This window comes from Quercus suber, unplaced genomic scaffold, assembly GCF_002906115.3.
Source record: "Quercus suber isolate HL8 unplaced genomic scaffold, Cork oak 2.0 scaffold_246, whole genome shotgun sequence".
In the NCBI taxonomy this organism is placed as follows: Eukaryota; Viridiplantae; Streptophyta; class Magnoliopsida; order Fagales; family Fagaceae; genus Quercus; species Quercus suber.
In genome coordinates, this window is record NW_027069702.1 from 481409 (window position 1) to 498855 (window position 17447).

Sequence of the window (17447 nt, forward strand, 5' to 3'; positions counted from 1 at the left end):
TCATCTTTTGTCACTATGATATGGCAAAAATGACAAAGGTTTACATGTAAAAGTTTTTCTAATAATTTTAAATTGAGAATTCTTATACCGTATTTTATTATTAAACTAATTAAATTCATTCATTTATATTTCTCAAATAAAAAAAATATATCATTTATATTTCTAATTTATATATATATATATATATTAATGGATTCTAATTTGTATCTTCAAACATTTTAACATCGTTCATCTTACAAAAGAAAATTCCCATTAAAAAGTTGCTTTAGGCCTAAAATAGCCTTCACATAAAAAAATTCGCAGGCATACAAATGACTTTCTTTCTCTAGATAATGAATTTTAGAATTATCCAAGCTTCAAAGAGAGATAACTTTTTTAATCCAAAAATAAAAAGAGTGAGAATTTTGGTAATGGGCCTCGGCCTCAGCCAAGAATTTCTTAAACTCAAATGATGTGAGACCCATATATTTAGACTACTAGGCTAAAAGGCTTTTACTTGCAAGAAGGGTTAAGTAATGGACTCATAAGTTTATAGAGTGGCCCAACCTAGTTTAAGAACAGGTCCACTTGATAAAACTGGGCGAAAAAGAAAAGGCAAAAAAGGATTTTCGCCCTTCAAAATCCAAATACACTAGAATTTATTATTATTATTATTCTTTTGGAGTTCTCCATCAGTTTTTCACTTTGTCACCATGTCTCTGCGTTCTTGTGATTGGTGACATCTTATTTGATATGCCTCATATGCTTCAACTAATTTTCACATAATTGGTTAATTGGCATAATGCAGAATAACCGGTTAATTTACTAAGTAAACATCAACCTGTGTCTAAAACTTATTAATCACTAATTAATCTTAACTGAATGTTGAGATGACAACAATTTCAGCCCTATCCACTATACTCTGCAAGGCAGCTTGTTTTATTAAACTAATTAAATTCATTCATTTATATTTCTCAAATAAAAAAAATATATCATTTATATTTCTAATTTATATATATATATATATATTAATGGATTCTAATTTGTATCTTCAAACATTTTAACATCGTTCATCTTACAAAAGAAAATTCCCATTAAAAAGTTGCTTTAGGCCTAAAATAGCCTTCACATAAAAAAATTCGCAGGCATACAAATGACTTTCTTTCTCTAGATAATGAATTTTAGAATTATCCAAGCTTCAAAGAGAGATAACTTTTTTAATCCAAAAATAAAAAGAGTGAGAATTTTGGTAATGGGCCTCGGCCTCAGCCAAGAATTTCTTAAACTCAAATGATGTGAGACCCATATATTTAGACTACTAGGCTAAAAGGCTTTTACTTGCAAGAAGGGTTAAGTAATGGACTCATAAGTTTATAGAGTGGCCCAACCTAGTTTAAGAACAGGTCCACTTGATAAAACTGGGCGAAAAAGAAAAGGCAAAAAAGGATTTTCGCCCTTCAAAATCCAAATACACTAGAATTTATTATTATTATTATTCTTTTGGAGTTCTCCATCAGTTTTTCACTTTGTCACCATGTCTCTGCGTTCTTGTGATTGGTGACATCTTATTTGATATGCCTCATATGCTTCAACTAATTTTCACATAATTGGTTAATTGGCATAATGCAGAATAACCGGTTAATTTACTAAGTAAACATCAACCTGTGTCTAAAACTTATTAATCACTAATTAATCTTAACTGAATGTTGAGATGACAACAATTTCAGCCCTATCCACTATACTCTGCAAGGCAGCTTGTTGAAGTAGAGGACACCAAGTTCTTAAAAGGTTTGAAGAAAATGAAAGCCTTAGGGGAATCTCTAGAATTACTGAGCTTCCAAACTCAATTTGCGAACTCAGTAATCTAAGGATCCTGAACCTTAATGGCTGTGATAATTTAGAGAAACTTCCTGACGGAATAGGCTCACTCAAACAACTGACACACATAAACATTTCTGAGTATTTCTTGATTAGTCACATGCCCAAGGGACTTGCTTCTCTAGCTCTTAGAACTTCTAGTCCTAAAAGGGTTTGTGATTGGTAAACAAAGTCCCAGTGGCCTCTACTGTAAGCTAGCCGATTTGGCAAGATTGAAACATTTGAGGAAGTCGAGCAATCATGTAGACAGAACATGTCTTGAAGCTGAGAAAGAGCTGAATTCATTACCACAATTTAGAAACCTCCAGTCATTTTCAGTAGCCTGGTCATCTATCTACAATGCTCCCACTTCAACAACTACAAATATGGCATTGGCAAGAATCCAGAGAATGGTGAGCAGTGAAAAATCAATGAAAACATTGGCAAAAATTCAGAGAATTTTGAGCTGGGAAAAATCAATGCCCACTACTCCAGGGTCAACATCACAACCTGTTCATTTAGACAAACTAGGCCACCAGTATTTCCATGGTTCTAGGATGCCCGACTGGCTTAGGCGCTTCTGAAGAACCTAAAGAAGCTCTACAGAGAAGGCTTTAGTTCTTTTCTGTTGTATCTTTGGATCCAATTGTTAATCACTTCGTAATATTGGTAGTTGAGTAGTAACTTAATAGTGTTCCTAGTTTGAATTCTGTGCTCCAATGCTTCTTCAATTAAGTCCATAAAAATGATATCTTCGATGAAAGTCTTATTCTTTCTTATCAGCCATTTCTTTTACTGAAAATAAATTAATGAGGAAAAACAGATATATTCATTAGCTTTCTAGCATTGCTTTATACTAATTACTACTATATTATAGCTTCTTAGTTCACCAGGAAACTCGGGCTCCTAAAGAAATTCGAATTCCTCTCACTTTAAATTTATCAATTTTACAAAATCTAATTACTCCATTCAAAGTATCAACTTCCAGAAATATCTTATCCCAACTTCGAACTCCATATCCTTCCTTCTATTGTAAGCACAACTTTTCTATGACTATAAGCTATTTGCAATCTTTATTTGTCAAATCAATTTTCTCAAAAGTCATCTAAATGATTTATGGCCCGAGATTTTTCACCCAACAAAATGATCTACATCTCTACCACCTAAAGCCTTGTAAAGGGGCAACTTGGTACTAGATTGGTAAATATTATTATAAATTAAGAGAGAGAGAGAGAGAGAGAGAGAGAGAGAGAGAGATGTGTCCTAAATAGACACCTTAGAACACATAAAGCTAACAACTACATAGATTAAAACAAATCGAACAATAACGTAATAAGATAACATAAACAAACCTCATTAACTAAATAATAAGCATATTTATAGAAATAAACCTAAATTTATTAGGTGATGATGGTAAACTGGTCAATTAAATTAATTATTTGATTAATAATGAAAAAGAGGAACTTAATTATTTTTTTTAAGAAACAAATACACACAAAAGATGAGCCATCTTAGGGGAACAACTCTATCCACATTGAAGCAAGATCAAAAACCAGTGGTCCAATATAAAAGATAACCCACAACTCCATTTCCCAATTGCATTAAAAGCACCTACAAGTGGTGGTGTCTCTGTTCGACATAGATACTAGTATCTCTAGCAAAGCTGCGTGTCTTCAACGCTGTTACAATGTTACTCTCCCACCATAATTAATGCAATTTTTTTTTTTTTTTTTAAGTTCTTAGTTCTTATCAAATTTATACCATCCTTTGACCATGAAGTGTTCCCTAGAGTCCTTGCCTCGTCTAGAAAATGAAAACCATTATATTATGAAAAAAAAAAAAAAAAAAATCTAAGTTTCAGAGATTATTATACAATTTATTTGTCACACAATTGTGATGTGACACGGGCGAGTGATAAAAGAAAAAAAAATAATGAATGGATGAATAACTGATAAGTAATCACTCTTAATTTGTCATGTTAGACTCGTGGAATAATTTATAGTTTTAGAAGCACTGGCGTCTTATTTTATTGATGCAATTTGTGGTTAGAAAATGCTGAAGTTCAGCACTAAAAATGGACACGCAGCTAATAGTAATGTTTCTTATTCCTTTCTGCCACCAAGCAAGAGACATAGCCAAAGTGAAACACACCTATTTCAAGAGGACAAAGAAGTAGATAAAGCTTTCTGTCCTTTCTAGGTCCCAGAGTCAAATACCCAAAACCCCATGAACCAAATGAAAATGTTTTTTTAATTTTTTTTGGAATTGGTGATAATTTTGAGCCTCATCGGAGCCGTTGTTTGTCTTTGTGTCTAGTATCAGAGCCATCAATTATCTTCTTTTTCTTGTTCTGTTTTGTTGATGAAACTGGTACAGAGAAATGAAACTCTGTGGAGTTGCAATAATTTGCCTCACTCTCACTCACTCCCGCTGAATCTGCGAAATCTGATAGCACACACCATTCAATTTACGCCGCTTGATGTCTATCTTTTCTGGCCCCACAGTGGAATTGTTGCATTCCCATTTGGTGCAATGGCAATCCAGCAAGCTCAATGGACTGCTTGCGCTTGATACCGTATAATCCAATGATGAATCATAGCCCTCCATTGCCACCATTCCTTGTAACATGTTGAAGCACTTCGTCAAGTTCTCCTACAACCACCCACAACCTTAATGTTATGGCAAAATCAATAATATTATGCTATTTAATAGTTTTTTTTATTAAATATATATTTCAACTAAAGCTACTACTTAATTGTAAAATAATACATAACATGATTACCAATAAAAAATGTTTAATTTTAAAAAAAAAACTATATTTTAAATTATACACAAAACATGAATTTAAAAACATCCTACTAATACAAAATGAGACCATGAAATCTAATTTTAAAAATTTTATAACATTAATCAAATAACAAGTTATTGAGTGAATAGTAATAACATCCTACTAATACAAAATGAGAGCATGTAATCTAAATTTACAAATTTTATAACATTAATCAAATAACAAGTTATTGAGTGAATAGTTGTTTGATTATTTTATTTGATTGTCACTTACTCTATTTACATATTCACAAGATAAAATCGAAGCTTTGAAAGAAGTAAATTGCAATGTGAATAGCTCATGAGAGGCAGAGAGAAGCGCTGAAGCTGCAATGATGGATGGTTTATACTCTAAAAGCTTAATTTCTGCAATTAAAATCATAAACATAATTAAGTCAGTAATTGAGCTGAAACCCAAAAATAAAAAAGAAAAATTTATTAGCTAGCATGATGGTAAGGTTGGTACCATTAAGAGCATGGATGATGAGCTCTGAAGCTCGACGTTTGAGAGCTTGGATTAATGTTGGATCTTGGAATTTTGATAAAGATAGAAAGAATTGCAAAAATGGGAAAGGTGTAATTGACCTCATTCGCCATTCTAGAGCATCAAGAATGAGAAGCTCCATTTTATTTATTGCCTGCGCGTCAAAGATGCAATCTTCCTCTCTCTGTTTCATCGCAATAAACTTAGTTCATGTCAAACATTTCATTTTTAGTTTAAAAATACCAAAATTGTCACAAATTTTAGTATAAAAACATTTATAAATTAAGGTGACAATAAATGTGATTGATATTATCCATATTATTATATAGTTAATATAATTCTTTTTGGTTAATTTACAATTGAAGGCCATGAAATAGATAAAAAAGAATTACCATGAAATCAGAGAGTGAGAGGGGTGTGTTCTTCATCTTTGCAGCGAGAGAGAGGCAAGACACTACAAGGAGTCTAAGCACCCATGGCTTTCCTTGCTGCATATTTAAAAGACTAAAATTAGGTTCTCCATAATGGGTTTTGATTTTTCAAGTAAATGCTCCTTCTGGTTTTCCAAGAACTAATGGAATAGACATGCTTGTTTTTTGAGTCTGAAAATTGAGAGTGTAAAAAGAAAATAAAGTACAAGATTCAGAACCAGATTTTGTTTATGTACCGGGATTTCTTGCTTTGAAATAAACCTGTCCATATAATTGACAGCAAGGTAGGGTACGAACGGGTCCAAATTTCTGGCAAACTGGGCAAAATGAAGCAGAACAATTTCACATCAAAGTACAAGATCAAGAAGATATCAAGAAAACTATTTGCTTATTATTAATATTATATATATATATATATATATATATAGATAGTGCTATATTGATTAAATTTACCTGTGACATATAAGAAATAGATTCACGACGAAAAGAAGCAAGGGAATCACTGGTTTTTAAGCTGATTAAGAAGTTTTGTGAGGGCATGTGATCAGATTCAGAGGTGAAGAAAATTGGGACAGTATCAGATTGGTGGTCTTGGAAGCTTGTTAATGGGTCTTCAAGCTCAAACTCCATCTCTCTAGGACTCATTCTTTTTCTTCTTTTTTTGTTGTGTTCTAGCAGTATTATTTATGTTTGTATGTGTTTTGTGTTCTTTGACTGAAAAGGGGGGTTAAGAAGAGAATGCTAGAAACATTGAGGCAAGAGTTTCGAGGGAGTAATAATGATAGAAAAGAGAAGCTTCGCTTTCTGTGCAGAAAAAGAAGCAGTGCTAGACTGCGAGTCTCCAGCTTCACTTCTTGGTCCTCTCTCTGCACCTGCATTAATTTATATAATATACATATATATATATATATATATATGCATGTTTGTCACTTTCTCTCACTCACGTGGAAAAGAGAACTCAAGAGCTGAGGCTATATTAATTTGTTTCTGATGCAATTGCGTATTGTATTGTATATAAATTTTTTTTTTTTTTTACAAAATAAAAATTTTATTCTATTTTAATCTAAAAGTATGTGTATGAAATTTCTTCTTGAAAACTTGAACACTAGCTCTTACCTCCATACTCAATAAACACTTATATTTATAAAGTGATCATCACATTAAAAGCCTGCAATGCTATAATTTCGTATTGTTAATTTATCATACTCATCTGGTCATCCCTTTAAAAAAAGAAAAAGAAGTAAAAAAAATGAGAGAGAGAATTAAAGCTGTCCATGATAAAAAAAAGTTCTAAACGATTAGATTTTTACGATTCTATAAACTTTTTCTGTTTTTTTTTTAATTCGATAAAACTTTGAGAATTTGATTTTTTAGATGCAATTCAATCTTAATCTATAATATTCACTTCATAATAATTGCTATTTATGATTTGTCATTAGGTCAACAGATCAATTAGTTTTATTTCCGTGAATGAAGTTCAAATTATATGTTCTTTTTATAGATACAATAGATATATATATATATATATAAATACAATTGAATTACATTAATTTTAAATATTTATGATATCCACTGCATGATACTTGTTATTTATCATTAGTCTAAGATACTAATTGATTTTTTTGTATATGAAGGATTTGAATTTTAAATTTCTTATTCGATGATAAAAAACTTTACTAATTAAGCTAATTGATCCCAACATTATCCTTAATTGTATGTTACAATAAAGTCAATATTGGACAAGTAACTCTTAGTAGTATTTTAAAAAATCATATATTACATTTTATGGCAATATTTTAATATTAGGTTATAACAATTTTTCAACTGAAGAAACTATTAGACTAAAAAAATGCTTTTTTTTTTTAGCAAGTTGTTTTTGAAGAAATTAGAAATATTTAAATGATTAACTTACGTTGAAACTTTTTGTAAACAAATTTGGGGAGTATTCTTTAAAAATAATAATAATAAAAAGAAGGAAAAGGAGAAGAAGAAAGATCATGGTATTTGAATGATGAATAATATGCATTAACACAAAATCTTTGATTCATTTGGATATAAACTCATATAATGAAACATTTCTTGTTTAATTAGTTCCCTGAAATTTGATATAGGTGAGTATAAAAAATGATAGAAGTTATAGAACAATTATTTATGCTTTTAAAGAATTTGAAATAGAGTTAAGAGCCTTGTAGCACAATTAACACATTTTGATATTTTTCAACAAATACTTTCAAAGTATAATTTTTCCCTTCCTTATTGCTGTAAAAAAATAAATAAAAGGAAAGAAATAGAGAGGAAATATATGATACGAATCCATCTTAGAACATAAACAAAAAGAATTGATTCACTAAAATAGATTCTCTTTTTTATTACATAAATCCAAAAAAGTTTTTAACCTCATTCTCAAAATGCACCTGCACCAGAAGATTTTAGGGGTTCTAACTTTTATATCATTTTTCCTTATGTTCAAATATGTAATTAATGAATAGTTAATAAAGTGCCAGCTGCTCTCCTAAATCAACATCACATGAATCTTGAAAAGGCACCATATATCAGTAAAAAGTAAACTACACCTAAGTAACTGACTATTAATTATTAATATATTCATTACTAATCTAAATGTTCTAAACAAGATTATCAAGAAAAAGAGAAAAGTACAACAAATTAATTATGAACTTGACTGAGTCAAAGCATACCGATCTGACCAACACACTTCCATAATCGTAAAGCTCTTCAACCAGGTCCTATAATGATACTAAATATTAGATTAAGTGGGGGATAATATTACCTAATGTCGTATATAGCATGAAATAAAGTATAGGGCTAAGTCCTCTCCTTCCTCTTTCCAAGAATCGTGTCATATTTTGCATGTAATATGTTAGAGCCCAATGCTTTGAGGCCTTGTAGTAAAAATTATAGTTTGTGGCATTACTTGATGATTACATTTACCAACTGGGGTGCTTGATATATAGTTCAAGGGTACGTGGTTTCGAGCCAAATACATTAACTATCTTTTGCATATAGGAACAAATGGTCCCTTATAGCACAGTGGCTAAATGCTATGAACAGTTGTGGTACAAACCCTCCCTTGGGTCCAAGATCAGCACTGCTACAGTGAGAGTAGGGCCGATAAATTCATCACAGAGTACACATTTTCAGTGAAGTTGCAGCTGGCACACCGGCTTTTACTGCCACCTTCTCTTATTCTTCCTTGTCCTTGGATTTGGGGTTTTATATGAAGTTTTGGGCAAGGTCCAAAATTTTTCATATGTGAGTTTTTAACCAAACAAGCTTTTTGCATATGTGAGTTTTTGGCTGCTTTGCATTGCAATTGGAGTTTCTATGAAGTTTTGGGTAAGGTCTAAATTTTTTCCTAATTATGTCCAACAGTTTAGAAAAAAAAGAAAGGGCCCTAAGTAACATAAAAACTAATCACATCTTTTCATGTCATTGACAAAGACTAGCACGACACTGAGTACTTGGAAAATTCAGCAAAAAGCTACATCCAAAATTTTAGGCTTTGTCATTCTTTCTTTATAAGAGAACTTCACAAAATATAGGCAAAGGTTTTTTTTTTTTTTTTTTGTTAGAATCATTTGGTAGATAAAGTTTGATGCATAAACCATAGGGCATGCATTTTTTTAATAAATAAAACATAGTGCGTACATAACATATGTATCATGTGAAATTCAATGATATTGCCAATTGAGCACAAATTGAATAGAAATGATTATCTACTCTTGAAAAAAAAAATGATTATCTTTCTTAATCTCTTTTTGTCTCTTGTTTGTATAGTTCAAATAAAAGAGAGAATTGGGGCCCTTCAATCTCTTTTTGTGGTTGTTGATCGCAAATTGAAGGTTTAACATGGCCATTTGGTTACCAAGTAGCAATGGAGCCAGAGTTCACATGATCAATAGACAAGGCGGGGTTAGATGTCAGACCACCATTCAATTGAGTCCCATCATTTTGGAAAATCTTGAGCTACTTTTTAAACCATTGGGGGCCATTTTGATTTTCATAAAACCGAGGGAGCGTACCTCTTCTTTTTTTTTTTTTTTTTTTGTTAGAATCATTTGGTAGATAAAGTTTGATGCATAAACCATAGGGCATGCATTTTTTTAATAAATAAAACATAGTGCGTACATAACATATGTATCATGTGAAATTCAATGATATTGCCAATTGAGCACAAATTGAATAGAAATGATTATCTACTCTTGAAAAAAAAAATGATTATCTTTCTTAATCTCTTTTTGTCTCTTGTTTGTATAGTTCAAATAAAAGAGAGAATTGGGGCCCTTCAATCTCTTTTTGTGGTTGTTGATCGCAAATTGAAGGTTTAACATGGCCATTTGGTTACCAAGTAGCAATGGAGCCAGAGTTCACATGATCAATAGACAAGGCGGGGTTAGATGTCAGACCACCATTCAATTGAGTCCCATCATTTTGGAAAATCTTGAGCTACTTTTTAAACCATTGGGGGCCATTTTGATTTTCATAAAACCGAGGGAGCGTACCTCTTCTACATGTGACTCACGTGTGTGTGGTAAATGCCAATTTGGTGCGGTCCCTTCTTTATTGGTTGTGCTTTGTGATTTTTCTTTTCAATGATTTGCTTTTAATAAGCACTGTGTTAGACAATAACACTTCATAATTTATGAGCTAATCGTCAAGAAATTGTAATATAAACACCCATATTAACGCGGCAGAACCCCACCATTGTCAAATTCGTAGAAATTTCCTAATGGAAGCGGACCGTTCATTGGGTTTCAGAATCTTAGAAATATCTTGATAAAGAAATCGAAAATTTAACAACATTTACATTTGTCCTAAAAGTATATTATCTAGTGGTCAATAACTTTATATCAAGTAGTAGTATTTTTTGTTGTTGTTGTTTTTGATAGCAATAAGCTGTTAATGATCTTTGGATTAAATGACAATTTTCCGAGTTTTCAATAAAAAATATTATGTCTAAATCCTCTTCCTCAATGGTCTTTAGATTAGTGGATAATGTATAAGTCTCATCATACAGTCAGTTACCACATTAATAGATAGGTTTTTTTAGCTTCTTCCTTTTTTTTCGTTTTCTTTTTTTAAGGGTAGTGTGGGCTTGCAGCTCATAACATCAAAGCTGGTTCCAACTTTAACATCCAAAATTTTCAAATTTTTGATTAGTTTGAAGGGATTTTAGGAGAGAGTCTGATACCAATACTAGAGGAAAAAAATTCAAAGAACACAATCAATTTCACACATACTTTTACAATTCTTCAATATGAATGCAATTCTTCAATATGAATGCATGAGAATGGTGAAAAAAAAAATTAGTAAGTACATGTGAAAGTAGTGAAAGTATCTTCTACACCCGACGTATAAGACCAACGTCTCACTGATATTTGGGTCACACGCATGGGACCTTCATATTAGTGAGACATTGGTCTCATATGTTCTGCGGATAAAAGATTTTTTCATAAAAGTGAAAGGGATAGGCAGAGTTACAATTTGCTAATAGGATAAGAGAAATGATGTATTTATAATATTTTTACTACACTTTCAGCTAATCTTAAATGGCAAATTGTTACCGACTATTACTAGTTGATAAAAAATATAATTTCAGTAGTGGACTTAAATTAGAACTAACACCAACTTATCATGTAAAATTTATTATGAAAGTGTTATATTTCTAATTAATTGAATTTGTTATTAGAATAACTCATAGCATACCATTTTTTAGCATGCAGAGCAGAGGACTGTAGTAAAGAATCTATACCAATTCCAAAACCTTCCTAGGAGTTACCAATGCCATCTTCCCAGAAGCATCATAAAAAATGTAGATGCAGTAAAAGAAGTTTTTGATTACTCATCATCCATAAATATTATTTGTCCCATGAGACTTGCGTGTAGGATAAAGACAAGTATATGTGTGGCTACAGCAGAGCACATAAACAATCAAACAGACATGTTTTGGAATTTCACTACGCCATTCTTTAATTGAGAAGACACAAAATGTACTACTGGTCTTTTTCTTTTCGTTGCAGAGGTGACAGCTACGACGTGTCTCGTACATTATTGTATTAATGACAAACTCTATTTCCCTTATGCAAAGTCCCTTTTCTTAAAGAACAAAGTGTAGGTAAACGACATCATACTCCCCATTTTTTCATAGCTGATTGTGATTGATTTATAACAAAACTGGTGTTTGTGAATAGCCATTAAATCTTTAATAATTAGACCTGGTTTCCCATGTCACTCACTTTTACATAGATAAAATACTTCTAATTAAGGACTAACCATTAACCAATTTCCTATGTCACTCACTTCTACATAAGATTAGCTTGTAGATTGTCCTTAATTGTTGATTTATTAAATAGAGATCAATACAGAGTCGATTTCATTAATTGATCAACATAATGAGCAACATAAAAAAATAAAAGGGTGAAGTTTTGGTTCAGTGCTGCATTGTACTAAACAAACACAAACATATGTTATATATGTGTTGCATCCAATGCATTGAGCATAGAGGTAAGCTAAACACACATGAGAGAGAGAGAGAGAGAGAGAGAGATATTTTTTTTAAATGTTGCTTTTGAAATAAAAGTAGAAAACTTTGCTTTGTGGCCGTTTGTCTACAATGCTCGTTACAATTGTTTCATGTTTGATAGGCAAGGCGCCAGTTTAAGTGCATGTGATAAGGTCCATCTAGCTAGCTTATCATCACGAATGGCACGCAATTTCCCTGTCAATATGCAAAATTTGGGAAGCATGTCATGGACGACAAGGTGTGAAAAGTGGAAGAGCTGAGAAAATTAAGAGAGGTCATGGAGGTACATATAAAGGTGCAAGAGTGTCATCTCACTCACACACAATCGTTTTGTCATTACAGTTTAATAGGCAATTGGGAAGAGAAGGGAAGGGAAGGAGAGAGTAGAGAAAATTACAAGGTAAGAAAAAAGAAAAATAAAAAGAAAGAAAATATGTGTTTGGATGTAAATGAAAGAAATAGAATGCTGGACATTGAAGGGGCCTTTTGTAATAGACTGATATAGTTTTAATGCATATATCCTCCTTTACCAAAAAAAAAAAAAGAAAAAAAAAAGANAATCGAACCAGGCCGATTCGGCTAGAATCGAGCCACATCGGCCGAATCAGGTAGTATCAGCCGGCGATCGAAATTGCTGAAACAAACCGAAACGGCTAAAATAGGCCGAAATCGTTCTTGAATCATGCCAAAACAACCGAAATTAGCTTTAACAAACATCCTAAATTTGTCTTCCTTAATTTTATTCCGAATATTTGTACTTATTTTGTGTTTTCTTTTTTGTTTTGTATTTTGTTTTGTGTTTCTTGCCTTCTTCTTTCTTTGTTTTGTGAATCAAGGCCATAGTAATATTTTTTTAAGAATATTTTAATAGTAAAAATATATAGAAAATATAAATAAAAATATTTTTATAATTTTTTAATCGCCGCACCCCGCCCACTCGCATCCTACTTTTTCAAAAATTGCCGAATCTCGCACTTGCACCCGCACCGCACCCACACCCGAATCCGGAAACGCACCCGTGTTTATATGTTGCCGTTGTTGCTGCCATAGGAGTAAGAGAGAGGTTGTTGAAATATCTTTTAATTAGTAATTTTAATTTAAATAAAGAGTTATATGAAGTGTAACTTCAACTTATTTATCAAACTTTAACTACTTAATCTATTATATATAGTATTTTATTAAATAATAAATAAATTTTTTTTTTTTAACTTATCATTACCCAATCATTCATTTTAATGTCAGACCATTTCCCACTTCAGGATTTGACTTGATCATGAATTTCTTGAACGTACGCATGCAGTAATCTATGCTTGTAATACCGTGTATTCTTTCTTTTATTTTATTTTATTTTTAATTTTCTTACTGGCTTCTCAGTTGTGAGAAAGAAACTAATGATTTTGTTCATCTTAGTGAAACTTACGGGACCTCAAAATGAGAGAAAGTTTGTTCAAATGGTTTTTTGTTTGACTATGTTTGGTCAATGGCGCAACGATTCTCGGTGACTGCAATAATGAAGGGATAAAGGCAGTATATGTTAAAAAATGGAGTAGAACAAAGGAATCCGAAAATTGAAAACATCTAATATTTGGAATGGAAAATACTTCAACAAAACCAAAATTTGAAGCAAGCAAAGCTATGTTCTATGTGGGGAATATATAACATCCCACTCATGTAAGGGTTGGTCCTATACTCCTATGTAAGAGAGTTGATATATATCTGTTCCATTGAAGCCCTCAAAAATACTCCTTTCAACGTTTGAAGTTTTACCATGTTTAAACAAAAAACAAAACAAAACTTCCATCTTAATTAGTTTTGTAATTGTAAGAAGGTTGGAACCATTCTCATCCTCTATATCCTTCTATTGTAATTGTTTTCGTTTTGTTTTCCAGAATCTCCCTAACTTTTGTTCGTTGATTATTTATCAAGGGAAAAGAAAATATTTAAATTCCTAACCTTTAGTATAAGGGCACCCACAAGGACAAGTGAGCACGTCATGCTTGATTGCTATAACATGTTTGAGGGGTTTTATGGAGATATTGTGGTTTATTAATGGTCCACGAGACAAAGACTAATTAGTTTTATAATTTTATCTATTTATAATATGATTGTAACAATAATGAGGAGAGGAGATTTGAACCCTAATTAACCTAATAAAGAAAAATAGGCTATGACATTGGACTATAAGGCTTTTTATAATTAATTTTACAATCATTAAAAAAAAAATTATATATGCCTTTTATTATTATTATACATCGATAATTAGAGTTAAGAAGATTTGAATCTTAAATGTCCTTGTTGAGAATACCAATAAGTGTCAATTAAATTACAAATATTTTGACAGCTTTGCAATCTTAATTAGTTAGCTAATTGCAAATGTGACCAAAGGCGGTTAAGGTGCCTTGAGAGCATTTATGTTAAAGAAAATTAAAGTTAACTTTAGGACGTGTCTGCTATTAGACACTACTCTATATTTGGTTTGAGGGAAAATGAGACAAGGGAGAAGAAGTGAACCATTGTCCTTTGTTGGCTAGAAGAGAATAGAGGGGAGAAATAAAATGTGGGGAGAAAATATTTCTATAGATCCACCAATTTTTTATTTTTAACTTTCCCCTAGCCGAATCGGCCTGATTCGATGCAAATCCGAGAAGGAAAAAAAAAAAAAAAAAAAACCCTCAAATGCAGCACCAACGCACGGGCAACCGCGTCGGGCCGTGTCAGACTTCGGTGCGGCACCCTCTCAGACGCGTTAGTGCTTCAGAGACGGCAAGTGCATACAAAAAGTCACCAAAAAAAAAAAAAAAAAGGCTTGTGATGAGATAAAATAAAAATAATAATAATTGAAAACGCAAAATTTATTCATGTATTAACATCTTACTGAAATCTCTTGCAGTAAGAAAATATAATTCACTTTCTATGTCAATGGAGACCATCTATCAACGTTCGCTACATTATGCATACCATTGATTAGGCATGCTCTCCTAATTGATTGACTAAAACCTAATTAAATTAATTAAGACCATATGATTTAATTATATCTTATGGTAATCAAATTCTTATAACTCAACCAATATCTCCTTGTGTTTCCAACAGAATATTCAATGTCCAAATCCTATCTCTCTAACTATCGAGTTATGTAAAAAATAAACATATAAATATATAAACCTAAAGTGTTCGATCGTGTTCTTTCTAATCTTTACTTACCCATCATCTGCCCTGGAGAACGTTTCTAATTCGTAGGACCCTCTCCTTTCTCTGTTCTTTCCCTACTTTTATTAGTGTCTTCCTATACAATGAGATATATTCTCTGATTGGCATTGGTGCAAGAGAAAGCCTAAAGACAATAAAATCATAAAAATTCCATTTCCACACACGGAGGAGACCAATAAGCTTTTGCTTTTGCTTTTCTGTCTCAGCCCACTCTTTACATATAACATATTCATATTTTGATGAATCATATTTAGCAATTTTATCATGAGTTTCAAACAAAATGTGGCAGGTTTAGAGTTTCACATTGTTCTTTTCAGAGAAATAGATTGAACGAGAGAGAGAGAGAGAGAGAGAGAGAGAGAGAGAGAGCCATACTTATGTGATAGAATAATGAGGTAATTCATGCACCACTTTCACTCCATGCGAATAGCAGCATCATTATCGTTTATGTGGGAAACAATTAAGTGGGCGGGCGGCTTCGCAACATAGGAAAGAATGATAAGATTACATATTATTAATCATGAGGTATGCATGACAGTGTAACATATACAGAGACAAAGAGAGCAAACAAGTTTGAGACTGATTAATTGCACGCCAAGCACGTGTACCTTTTTAAAAAAAAAATTGAAAAAGGTGTTATGTATGTTATATAATAATAATTTAAATGTTAAAACTCAATACATAAAGATAAGCTTCTTACATAGAAACTATTTGCAGTTTCACATTAGAAACAAAGGCTTTAAATCAAGTAATTTTTAGATACTCTTAGAGCATAGTTAATAGTGTTTTCTCTTCTTATAATTGTAGTGAGATCCACTCATTATATACATATTAAGATCCATTATAAATATAAGAGGAAGAAGCACCAATACTCAAAGGTTACATAAATATTTTTCCTTTGTCTCGGATGACAGTCTCCTATAGGTCTATAACCAAAATGGAAACCAACCATTTCTTGGGTTAAAAATGTCAAAGCTCATGTCAATCATCATTTATCAGAATTACGAGTAAGTTCCTTTCACAAGACATTTAGCCTTGGTTTCTTTGGAGCCGCTGCTTTTTTTTTTTTCTTTCCTTCTTTCTATTTTTTTCTTCATCCCAAGCACAATGATTTGTCAATAGATCTAGTTTGTTTGTTTGTTTGTTTTTTTTTTTTTTTTGGTTATTTTATGTTTAGTTAGTAAGATTTTTTTTTTTTTTTTTTTTTTTTTTTTTTTTTTGTTATTTTATGTTTAGTTAGTAAGAAAATGGAGGAGATGCTATTGTCGATCTGTGCTTGAATTTGTGCTATTGTGCTGTTGATATTGTGATTACGTTGTGGATCGATCTGTGCTTGATTGCTGATATTGTGTTGCTGATCTGTGCTTGAATTTGTGCTAGTAAGAAAATGGGTTAGTGTTCTTATATTTAGGAGCACGTTGTGTTTGATTTTGAATTTCTAGGTTTGTGTTTGATTTTTAATTTTTTGGGTTTGTTTGTATTGTGAATATGTTGTGTTTGATTTTGAATTTTTTGGGTTTGTGTTTGATTTTGAATTTTTTGGCTGTGTTTGTATTATGAGTATGTTGTGTTGGATTTTGAATTTTTTTGTGTTTTATTTTGAATTTTTTGGATTTGTGATTAATTTTGATTTTTTTTTTATTTGAATTTTGAATTTTCTGGGAAAAAAAAACCCAGAATTTTTTTTTTTTTTTTAGGAAAACCTGTAGCCGCGTTTTAAATGCAGCTCAAAGAGGGCTATAGCCATGTTTTTCAAAAACGCAGCTATAGGCCCCAATATATCCTACCGGGTTAAAAACGCGGCTTCAGGTCTGACCTATAGCCGCATTTTTCAGGTCTATTGCTGCGATACTTAGGCCATGTTTGTAAATGCGGCTATAGGAAACGCGGCTCTATCCTATAGCCGCGTTTTTGGGGTCTATAGCCACGTTTTTTAAACGTGGCTATAGACCCAGATTTTTGTAGTGAATGCTGATAAAATTCGAAGTTCCTATTTTCCTACCATAATGGTTTATATATTGAAAAGAAAAAGGTGATGTACTTAAGCTTTATAGTTATATATGTGTTTAGAACTTTGATTTAGATAGAAATTAAAAGAGGAGAAAATAGCTGTATTTCAAAC

At 31.8% G+C, this 17447-nt stretch overlaps 1 protein-coding gene across 1 annotated transcript; it reads right to left on the reverse strand.

Moving 5' to 3' along the window:
• Positions 1–3894: 3894 nt before the first annotated feature.
• On the reverse strand, positions 3895–6428 carry LOC112003231 (putative cyclin-D6-1). The gene is made up of 6 exons (XM_024035415.2): positions 6031–6428; positions 5814–5894; positions 5539–5634; positions 5129–5330; positions 4898–5028; positions 3895–4488 (listed from the first exon to the last, which is right to left on the reverse strand). The coding sequence occupies exons 1-6, from the start codon at positions 6220–6222 to the stop codon at positions 4258–4260; spliced, it is 933 nt and encodes a 310-aa protein (XP_023891183.2). The 5' UTR covers positions 6223–6428; the 3' UTR covers positions 3895–4257.
• Positions 6429–17447: the final 11019 nt, after the last annotated feature.

What these genes read in the sequence shown, in the direction of transcription:
- LOC112003231 (XM_024035415.2), bottom strand. Translation starts at nt 6,222, where the DNA reads ATGAGTCCTAGAGAGATGGAGTTTGAGCTTGAAGACCCATTAACAAGC. An exon ending in TTTCAAAGCAAGAAATCCCG is followed by an intron (nt 5,635 to 5,813) that starts GTACATAAACAA and finishes TTAAATATGCAG; the next exon opens with CAAGGAAAGCCATGGGTGCT. An exon ending in CTTGTGAATATGTAAATAGA is followed by an intron (nt 4,489 to 4,897) that starts GTAAGTGACAAT and finishes GGGTGGTTGTAG; the next exon opens with GAGAACTTGACGAAGTGCTT.